Below are 11,737 nucleotides of genomic sequence, written 5' to 3' on the forward strand. Positions count from 1 at the left end.
ACAGTGAGTTTGTTAGTGGTTGTTGAGGCATTCCTGGGATTCTGCAGACTGCTGCTAAAACTGATTGAAGCCAAGAATGGCCAAGAGTGTGGTGCTGGAAAAGCACAGCAGGTGAGGCAGCATCTGGGGAGCAGGAGAATCGACGTTTCGGGCAAAATCCCTTCAACAGGAAGCCAAGAATGCTCAGGAGGCAGAATTGGTGGAGGGCTGAGTCGAGGCAGCTTGTGGGGCTGAAGGATATAACAGAATTGGTGAAGATCTAAGGTCATGAAGAGATTTGAAGACAAGGATGAGAATCTGAAAAGAAAGGTTTTTGCTTCACCAGGAGCTACTGCAGATCAGTGACCGCAATGGAAATGGGTGGCTGGAACTGGGTGTACATTTCAACATGGCTTTATGGAGTTTGTGGATGCCAATGAGGAAAACGTTGGAGATAATCAAGTCTCGGACTAACAAAGATATGGCTGAGGATTTTAACTACAGAGAAACTCAGCCAGGGACAGCAGACAGGAAAAGAACAAGGAAAAGTCAGTTGGTGATAATAGTGGAAATAACCTGTAATTAACAAAGCAATCAGTTTAATCCCAATGCAGATTAGACAACAGCTACCATGGGGTTACTTTGTAAAGTTTCAATGATTTGGCCTGCAGTGCAATCTCTTTCTTGTAGAAATATCAAACTCTTAGTTAATAGAGATGTGCAGCACGGAAACAGGCCCTTCGGTCCAACTGGTCCATGCCAACCAGATATCCCAACCCAATCTAGTCCCACCTGCCAGCACCCGACCCATATCCCTCTAAACCCTTCCTATTCATATACCCCTCCAAATGCCTTTTAAATGTTGCAATTGTACCAGCCTTCACCACTTCCTCTGGCAGCTCATTCCATACACGTACCACCCTCTGAGTGAAAACGTTGCCCCTTAGGCCTCTTTTATATCTTTCCCCTCTCACCCTAAACCTATGCCCTCTAGTTCTGGACTCCCTGACCTCAGGGAAAAGACTTTGTCTATTTATCCTACCCATACCCCTCATGATTTTATAGATCTCTATATGGTCACCCCTCAGCCTCCGACGCTCCAGGGAAAACAGCCCCAGCCTATTCAACTTCTCCCTATAGCTCAAATTCTCCAACCCTGGCAACATAGATTACTTTACAGTGTGGAAACAGGCCCTTCGGCCCAACAAGTCCACACCGACCCGCCGAAGCGTAACCCACCCATACCCCGACATTTACCCCTTACCTAACACTACGGGCAATTTAGCATGGCCAATTCACCTGACCTGCACATCTTTGGACAGTGGGAGGAAACCGGAGCACCCAATAAAGGAAAGCATACTAAACGCCTTCTTCACTCTCCTATCTACCTGCGACTCCACTTTCAAGGAGCAATGAACTTGCACTCCAAGGTCTCTTTGTTTAGCAACACTCCCTAGGACCTTACCATTAAGCGTATAAGTCCTGCTAAGATTTGTTTTTCCAAAATGCATCTTACATTTATCTAAATTAAACTCCATCTGCCGCTTCTCAGCCCATTGGCCCATCAGATCCAGATCCCGTTGTAATCTGAGGTAACCCTCTTCACTACACCTCCAATTTTGGTGTCACCAGCAAACTTCGAACTGTACCTCTTTTGCTCACATCCAAATTATTTATATAACTGATGAAGAGTAGAGGACCCAGCATCAATCCTTGTGGCACTCCACTAGTCACAGGCTTCCAGTCTGTAAAACAACCCTCCACCCTCACCCTCTGTCTTCTACCTTTGAGCCAAATGGCTAGTCCTCCCTGTATTCCATGAGATCTAACCTTGCTAATTAGTCTTCCATGGGAAACCTTGTCAAACGCCTTACGCTTCTCTTGCTTCATCTGTTTCTGTCGCATTCAAATCTTCTCAATAGAATTTGAGTCCTCCTGAATTTCTCAAAGGCTTTTCTCCATTGTTTTAAAAATAGTTTTCTCTCTTTGTTCCCAAGATTTCTGATTAAACGCTACTCTTTCTCTGTGAGAATCTACTGACTAAGGGCTGGGCAATGTGATCCAACTTCCCAGAAACACTGACAGAACTCTGCCTCGTTGCTGAGTAACCAGTACACCACCTGCTTGGACCCTTCTCAACAGCCAGAAGATGATCAATTAACGGCTGCCCTGGTTCCATCACGGCTAATTCAGGTGAAAGGGGCTTCCACTCAGAATGTACCTGGTCAGTTCATGTTGGTATTAATTGACAGGAACCTTTGTCTTTCTGACAAGATGACATGCTTTGATGGGACCCTGGAAGCTTTCTGATGGAGCACTGTTTCACAATCTCTAGTTCTAAAGTGAATGCAGTTCTGTTCTCTGAGCTTGTGCTTTGTGTGGTCAGATGGAATGATGTTTCATCTTCAGAAAGGTCAGCATCCTCTCCCTGCACTGGTATAGGGAGATGCTGCATTTCAATCAGCCAGAAGGAAGGAAAAGTACTAGGGGAGGCTTTTATTGTGAATAGTGAGCAGAGAGATGAGTGAAATGCTCACAGCAACTGCAGTTTGTCATCTGAAGTGTCTGGGGTTAGGCAGAAGCACGAAAGGGAGAATACAATGTAAAGAGGTTGTATGCAATGTCCAATCTATCATTGCCATTTGTTTGATGAACATTGACCCTCTCCCCATGATCTCAGTTTGTACAACTGACCTGAAGATACAAATGAAAGTTAGATAGAAGTTTGTTGAAGAAGTTGTAATTGCTATTTGGCAGCAGGGTATTAATTGCTTCAGTAAAGTATGTCCACCTCCATTTGGGAGAAGGTGTACAGACGGCTCCTTGTTTGTGCAGTGAGTGGTAAGTGAGGATGGTACAAGATTTGGATGGCAACTTGATTGATGGTGGTGGTGTTCTGATGCACTGACTGCGTTTTGCCTTTGAGGTGGGAGAGGTCACACATTTTGAAGACGTCTGTGTGTTACTACCTCGTGTGTAATATTCTGCTGCTCTAGCTGTCAATATTGTAACCGTGTTCAAGAGTGTTCTTCTGGTAATTCATACAAGATTTCAGGTGTGACAAAATGAGAGTTGGAGGTGCAGAGTGTGTGTGTAGGAGGGGGTGGAGGTTGAAGTGTGACAACGTGAATGTACAAAAATAAAAGGGAACAGTTAGGGAAATGGCACGGTTACTAGGACTGCAAATGGTGCAGGCACAAGGAGAGATTGGTTGAAGTGAGAGACGAGAATCCTACTTTGGCAGCTCTGTTGAAGACATTGAATGTTTTTGAATCTTACAGCATGTCCTGCAAACTAAACATCTCATGTGTATATCTTCAGCAACCTCTTCCCAATGGACATGGAGGGCTTTCAGATGTCATGGCATCTCACCTCTTCTACCCAGTGCCTGAGTCCAGGAACATCCAGTCACAACCATTTCTTTCTTTGTAACAATTGCACATTGCAGTTCTCCCTCAAGATGTTTTGCCGATTTTAAAGGCAACAAAAGGCCTGTTTTCTCTCAGCAAGCAGATACACAGAGCTCCGAGCATTAGCCACTGCACCGTGACTCTTTATAATGAGCATTTAGCAGCATTGTCCCAGCATTCCCTGCACCATGTGCACACCCACTGAACCCACACTGGTCCCTGTATGCTCCCTTTTAGGTGCAGGTGCATTTCTCAGCTGTAATTGCACTGTTCCGTCACTGTTTTTCCACCGTTCTCACCATCTTTTGAGCATTTACTCCCATTCTTTGTTTTCCTCTGAAAATATGTCATGTTACAGTTTGTATTAAATTATAATTACCATTGACCATTCATCATCATCTTACTATCCTTTCCTATCTGCCTCACAGTTTGCCAAACTTTGTGTCAACATCAAACATGTTGATCTTTATTATTTGTGCATTCCTCCTCTCTTCAGTTCTCTGAATGAAGGCAGCTCTGACCTGCAGTGATCCAGCCTCTGCATTGGCCAAGACAAGGAGGTGCAGAGCGGATTCCAATACTACTCCAGCTAGAACCAGGATTGAACCCTTTTGTATTGGCTCTCAGCTTCTACAAGGAGTCAGTGTTGCTGTGGCAACATGATTTCATATACATGTTGTAGTCCAGAGCTAGAGATGGTGATGGTAGATGCTCCCATTTCCCTTTCACCAGCTGGGACTGATTCTCTTTCACTCATTCTGCCTGCCATTGGTTGTATATTGGAGGGATTTACAAGTTGATGAGAAACCTATTGGACTGTGCTATGAACAACACTTCTTCCTGCACCAAGTCCTGGATTGGAACCTGACCCCATAACTTCTGACTCAAAGGCATGGACACTACCCACTGCACCACAAGACCTCCCTGTTTATGCATATCCAGAACAAACTTGGACGCGACACTGGTCCCTGTGGTATCCTACTGCTAGCCCATTAATCCTGATCCTTTCTCATATGAAAGACAGCTTTCCATTCACACGGTTACATTCTTCTTCTTCCAAATGCCTACATTTTAGTAGCAATCCTACCTGTGGGATGCCTTCACAAATACTTCTGCAGCATTCCTTTACATGACCCATTGGTTTTTAAAAATACAGTACTTTTAAACTTGTGAAACAAAATAGGATCATACAACCTTCCAGCTTAAAAAGCCAACCAATCCATCACAGCTATTGAATTGACTGTCTAATTGAGATCCCCCAACCACCATCTGCTCTTCACCAGCCCCTGCAGGTTAGTCCCCTTCAGAACATTTCCATAGGTTCAGGCACTTTGAAACAGTCGCTAACTTCATCTCAGATTGTGGATTCTGAGAGTGGCCAAAATCAATTTATTAATTACAAACTTTATTCCCTCAAACAAATCAACTACATCAATAATTATACATTAGTCAGATCTATCAAATCATAGATTCTCCATTTTATGTGAATTCACAGCCCAAATCACAAATCCAAATTCATGCAAATATGTTGTTTGGTGTAAATTCCTCGAATGAAATGGTAATAAGTCCAACACAAAATTTAAATGTTGCTCTTGATGCTGGGAAGTTACATTGTTGATAGGCTCCATCATGCTCATGTCCAGACTAATAATGTCTGGATATTCTGGATCACATCAGGAACGATCGAGGACTCTGGAGTTGATGGAGTTGAGAAGGATGAGGGAGGATCAGATTGAAACTTGAAGAATACTGAGAGGCCTGGATAAAGTGGGTGTGGAGAAGATATTTCCACTAGGACCCAAGGGCTCAGCCACAGAATGAAGGGGATGACCCTTTAGAACGGAGATGAGAAGGAATTTCTTCAGCCAGAGGGTGGGGACTCTGTGGGACTCCTTGCCACAAAGGGCTGTGGAAGACACGTCATTGAGTGTATTTAAGACAGAGATAGATAGGTCCTTGATTGATAAGGGGATCAAAGGTTATAGAGAGAAGGCAGGAGAGTGGGGTTGATACTCCATATCAGTGATGGAGTAGCCACGATGGGCCAAATGGCCTAATTCTGCTGCTATCGCTAATGGTCTTATTGTAGAAATCCCAGTTATTGTTTTATGGTGCTCTGATTTCCTAATCATTCATTAGTTTGTTCCTTATGTAAACTCACTTCATTAGAATTCCCAATTTATGCTCTCAGAATGTGATACAGTAATATAAGAGAGAGCCACAGATGAGCTGAAAACCATTAAAGGTGCAAGCGGCCGACAGACTTAAGAATGAGCACAATATTTTCAATATTCTGAACATCTATTTTCAGTACTCCGAAGGAAAGACATGAGCAACCTGCTCTCTTCAAACAAAGATATTACAAATATCATCAATCATTGCCACATAAATGAGACAAGCTAAACGGGTTCAAACCAACTAACTCCCCAAGGCTCAGTGATATTTATTCAAGAATGGTGAGAGGAGCAAGGGTTCATCTGCTTGAGATCTGAGCAACTCTCTTCATAGTGCCACTTAACCTGGGATCAGTGGGAAAGTGTCTGTGATGACAAGCTGTTTCAACGAGTTTGAATTTTTGTCTTTATTTGACTTGAAGCCTAAATGACCTGCTACAGTGGAGAGCACATTTCCATGTGAATCTAGTGCAGGGATAATCAGCTTTCAGAGCACGATGTGAAAACTTGTCTGAAAGGAATAGGTCATAACCGTACAGAGTTTTGTCAATCTGCTTTGTCTTGTTACAGGTTAAAGTGGAGTATGGAAGGTGTAAAATAACTCAAGTAAGTACTTTGATCAATGTCAGTAATTGTCTCTCTATTTTTAATAAGAGCATGCATGCTACGTTATCGTACAGGTATGGAATACCCCAAGTCAGGCTGTCTGAAAATGGGACCTCTTCCTCTCAGCCCATATAACACAATATTTGGAGGAGCAAACTGAATAATTGCAAGCTCTTTGAAAAACAATACATGGTCATTTGGTTGTTTATATAAATTGCATGCTTGAAATTGTTGTAGCCACGAAGGAGTAGTTTGATACACTCTGAAGGCTGAATCTTCAATAAGAGGAACTTGTCTCATTGAGAATATCTCATGGATTAACAAGGAGGGATTGCCAGACACAGAAACAAAAGTTTCTCCAACATCAGATAAGATGCTTTCTTTATGATCCGCCAGTTCCCATCTGATCCAGCAGGTAATCTACAAAATACCTGGGCCTTGGTTTTGAGACTAAGAGAATGTACCTGTGTTAAAATATTAACTTAGTCATCAGTGATTAATTTTATCTGATTTGTGACTATAAATCAACTTTAAAACTATAAACCAAAAGAGAAAATGCTGGAAATCTCAGCAGGTCTGGCAGCATCTGTAAGGAGAAGACAGAGCTTACGTTTCGACTCTAACTGACCCTTTGTCAAAGCTGAGCTTTGACAAAGGGTCAGTTAGACTCAAAACGTCAGCTCTTTTCTCTCCTTACAGATGTTGCCAGACCTGCTGAGATTTCCAGCATTTTCTCTTTTGGTTTCAGATTCCAGCATCCGCAGTAATTTGCTTTTAAAACTATAAAGTTGGATTTCCAATTCTTTATTCAATTCCCTGATTTCCTTTGACTCTTTATCAAATTGAGAGTCATTGAGTATTAGACACATTCTGATATCCTACCCAATGACCATTATGCATACCCAAACTTTGGAAATTACTGTCCTATGATTTGATTGAGCTCTGACTGTTCCATTGATCCTTCAGTCTGAAGGAAAGGCAGTATGTGTATGGTACTGGCTGAAGGTGCTCTACCCAACACTCCCAAAGGGAAAACAGAAAGCAACTGGAGCTACGACCACATATTCGAATAAAAGGGTCAAAATTCCTATTGTTGGTCCCATTTCGAGAATGGTTTTCCTTGATGCACCCTGTGCCAACACTGGCTGCATTCAGACAAACCAGACCTTGTTTTCTGGAAGGTAAATTTTTCACTATTATTTTCCAGAAGGAGGAACTGGAAAAGGCAGGAATTCTCCTTCCAGTAAAAACAGACGTTGCTGGAGAAACTCAGCAGATCTGGCATCATCTGTGAAGAGAAAGCAGATTTAATGCTTCAAGTCCAATAACTCTCCATCAGTAAAGGTCATTCAACCTGAAACATTAATTCTGCTTCCCCTCCACTGATGCTGCCAGACCCACTGAGTTTCTCCAGCAAATTCTGTGTTTGTTTCTGATCTCCAGCATCTGCCTTTTTTGTTATTCTCTTTCCAACCCCAGTTCACCGCCATTCCAAATTGTTGTCCTGCTTTTTGTTTTAACACATCCTCCAGGCTACCAATTTCTCACACCCAGTTATTTCCCCAACCTGTAGCCCCTGATCCTCCTGGGCACTCTCACTTCTTGGTGATATTCCTATTGCCTATGATGTAAGCTCACTCACATTCTTCCTGGCTTCACTTACCTGAAGAACCATGATGATCAGAACATACGTGACAGCAGCCTGATCCCGGTGTCCTCACTGACGGCTAGCTGTTGGCTTCTTTCAAACAATTCCCAAAGTGTAATGTGGGATTTCACTGTTCAGGCACACAGAGCACATACAAAAATGCAGCCCTCCAAATTTCCGATCCATTTCCTTTGGAGTCATTTTATCTTTGCTTACCATACAAGTACACACACTCTGAGCAAGCATCACCGAGAGCAATGAAATACTTCCTAGTTTGGGGACTGAAGTGAATGTTCTCCTTACCAATAAATCTCCTGGCTGAGAGTGTAGCTAACTCAGCACAGAATGAGGATCTTACTTGGGTCTTTCCTGGTGTATAGGGCTCAGCTACTCACTGAATAAGCTCAGAAGATTTGACACCATTTCATGTTTTTAAATTTATTTGACAATGTTGTGTCAAGTTCTCATAACTGTACTAATCCATGGTTACTCCTGTATATTGCTATATATCAAGTTAATTACTGATAATCTTTTTCTTGGCTCCTTCTCCCTACCGTTATATATTGCAGGCACAGTGACTATACAAAGAAACCAATCATACTTGACTCTGTTCATCCATTTGAACCATCCTTCCCTCAGCTGTTGAAGACATCATTATGTGAATGTAAAAGTCAACAAAAACTGAAACAGCCTTTTTCTGAAAAATGAACATTTTTGCTGTGCTCATTGAAGGGCTTTGGCACAGGAACACACTCATACTTATTTCCAGATTCATGCATGCTTTATTTTCACCGTGAGCAAATTCTTCCTGTTTTCATCATTACAAATTTGTTGTGAGACTTGTGATTTTTCTTCTGTTATGTATAAAGATGAAAGCTTCGCCAACAAACTGTTGGCACCTTCAGTAAATTAACTCCTGAAATGGTGGGATTAATATTGCATTTTTGGCTGCTATATTTTTCATATCTGTTCTCTGACAATTTATACTTTGAATTTGCCCTTTAATGCTTGGTATGCAAGATGGGTATTTTTATTTTAATTTGAAAATGATGAGGACATATATTAAGGGAACTCTTTAGACTATAACCCAAGCCAATTGGCAATGTTTATTTCCTCAGTAATGGTGCCCTTCCCATCTCATAATTTCTAAGTTTTGAGTTCAAATTCATTTATATGAGAAAGCATCTTCCCATTTATGGCTTAATCCATCACTCACTGAAGGTCAGCCCTCAGCATGAACATTCTGCAATTCATTTGTTTCTGTGCTCAGACTGAGAATGGAGGATGCGGAGTACACAAGTGTCAGGCTTGGAAAGTGCTAAAATTACTCACTGTTCAGGAGGAATTCTTTGTAAATGTCGAAAATAAATGGAGTGAATTGGACTTTAACTAGGCAAAGTTAATACTCAAACTGCATCTGGAACAAAATAGCTGCTAAAATATGGTAAAACATCCAAAGATTTTGTTATGCAGCAGACATGGTGAAAGAAAACATGAAAACAAATTGCAAACAGTGAGATTCTCTTGAAAAATACAAACAAACGTGGAAATGCCACTTGGAACATCAAGTCCACTCCCACACGTCAGTATTAGATCCTCTTTATAAATACTCTGAATAACTGTTATAATCTGGAAAAAAACTAAGAATTTGGAACAGAGAACTTGGTTGGTCATTCAGTATGACCATGTCAGATTTTAGCTCCATTTTCCTGCTCATGTCCCATAACCCTTGCATTCCCAAGAGAACAAAAACTTGTCAACCACAGCCTTAAATATCCACAATCAACTGAGGAAGAACATTTCAAAGATTCACCACTGTTTTTAGTGAAGAAATGTCTTCTCATATCAGCCCTTTATTCTGAAACAACACACCCTTGTTCTATATTCCCCAAAAAGGGAAACAATATTTCAGTATCTACCGATCAAGCTCTTTAATAATCTTGAATGTTGCAATGAGATAGACTCTCATTCTTCAGAAATCCAGAGAATTTATGTAGAATTTATTCAGCCCCTCAGTTTAAGACAAGCCATTCATTCCAGGGACCAAGCTTTTCTGCACTGTCTCCATTGTAAGTATTGTATATTCTTCCTTAAATAAGGAGACCAAAATTGCAAACAGTCTTTCGGGTGTGGTCTCCCCAAAATACTATACAATGTATTCTTGTCCTGCAAAGCTCTTGCATTAAAGGTTAACATGCAGTTTGCTTGCTATACTTCCATGTGAAATTTTGGGTTCCTTATACAAGTGTACCCATTTCTCTAGACATTAACATTTATAAATTTAATACACATTTTAAAAAATAGTTGCATTTCTACTTTTCTGACACAACTGCATGAATTCACATTTCCTCTCTCATTATATTCCAAGTGACATTTTGTTGCCCACTCATTTAACCTATCTTTTTCTATTTGCCACCCCATTGTGTCCTTCTCGCAACATCTATTCTCACCTAGCTCTTACTATCAACCAACTTAAATACACAATTCTGTCTCAAATATCATAGACAAGGTGACACAGTGTAGATAACCTGAGACCCTAGCAATCCACTAGTCAATTGAAAATACCACACTTATTCCACTCTTTGTTTCAATTTCTTTAAACCCTACTGACCCTTTTTTAAAAAATTATATTATGCTTTCTGAGTACATTGTTAAGAATTCCCAATAATAGATGCCAGCACTTTCCCGATGATTGATGTCAAGGAGCTCCCTGTTTTGGTATTCCCTCCTTTCCTCAAAGTAATGTCACATTTGCTAAACTACAATCTACTGGAAACATTCAGGAATCGAGGGGAATTTTGAAAATCACAGCCAATAAGTCAACTATCACTTTGGCTCTCTCTTTAAGAACCTAATGTAGGTCAGCAGCATCTGGAGATTTGTCAATTTTAGTCCTTTATGTTTCTCTGTTGATATTAATTTCTTTATTCTTATTAATCTCTGAATACCTGTATTTCTGTGATTTTTGTTTTCTGTTGTGAAGACAGACAATATTTATTTCTGCCATTTCCTTATTTATCAAGATAATTTCTGTTCTGTCTTCTCGGGACCAATATTTACTCTCTTTTTCTACACTTTGAAAACATAGTCTATTTTAATATTCCTGCTTTTCTGCCATATTCTTTTCCTCTTTTCATGATTTGTTGATATTTTGCAGTCCTGACACTTTTACCATTCTTTGCAACATTATAAACTGCTTCACCTCAGGAGGATGTTTTGTGTTGTGTTTTTGCTTTTTAATGGAATGTATTTTTATTTGACATTTTGATCTGTTCCTTTAAGTATTTTTCATTGCTTAGGAACATCCATCTTTTTAGTCCATTTACTCAATCAACCACTTGGCCAATTTCCTCTTCACACAAGTTATTGGTTTTGTTTATGTTTTAAGGTTCTTCTTCATGCTTAGACTACATCACTTTCAACTGTGTTATGTTTACTGGTTCCCACTGGATCTTTTCCAGGACATGACTAATTAACTTGCTCCAATGCACAAGACTGGATCTAAAATAGCTTAAAGTTGAGAAGTGTAGTGCTGGAAAAGTACAGCAGGTCAGGCAGCATCCGATGAGCAGGAGAATCAATGTTTTGGGCATCTGCGCTTTCCTGATGAAGGGCTTTTGCCCGAAATGTTGACTCTCCTGCTCCTCGGATGCTGCCTGACCAGCTGTGCTTTTCCAGCAATACACTCTCGACTCAGATCTCCAGCATCTGCAGTCCTCACTTTCTCCTAAAATAGCTTTATGCCTGGTTGGTTCCATAACGTATTGTTGCAGGAAATTGTCACCAAATCATTCCACAAACTCATATTTCAGACCACCTTTGTCCAGCTTATATGAGAAATGAAGTCACCTGCAACTATTACATAACTTTTGCTATAAGTCTAAAGATTTTTGGGTGAGGTGGACTGGCAATGCCAAATT

The 11,737-nt window shown here is 40.8% G+C and overlaps 1 protein-coding gene across 9 annotated transcripts in view; it reads left to right on the forward strand.

Annotated features, from left to right (window-relative positions):
* The window catches only part of dtnba (dystrobrevin, beta a), a 373,718-nt gene extending 364,960 nt beyond the window's left edge, over window positions 1-8,758 (forward strand). For all 9 annotated transcript variants that reach the window (XM_043675957.1, XM_043675963.1, XM_043676010.1 and 6 more), the window contains 2 exons: window positions 6,134-6,169; window positions 8,387-8,758. In XM_043675957.1, the coding sequence (XP_043531892.1) occupies window positions 6,134-6,138 (5 nt within the window). In that variant the 3' untranslated portion in view covers window positions 6,139-6,169; window positions 8,387-8,758. The remainder of the gene's footprint in view (window positions 1-6,133; window positions 6,170-8,386) is intronic.
* The last annotated feature ends 2,979 nt before the right edge of the window (window positions 8,759-11,737 follow it).

The sequence above is a fragment of the Chiloscyllium plagiosum genome, chromosome 3 (genome assembly GCF_004010195.1).
Source record: "Chiloscyllium plagiosum isolate BGI_BamShark_2017 chromosome 3, ASM401019v2, whole genome shotgun sequence".
NCBI classification, from domain to species: Eukaryota; Metazoa; Chordata; class Chondrichthyes; order Orectolobiformes; family Hemiscylliidae; genus Chiloscyllium; species Chiloscyllium plagiosum.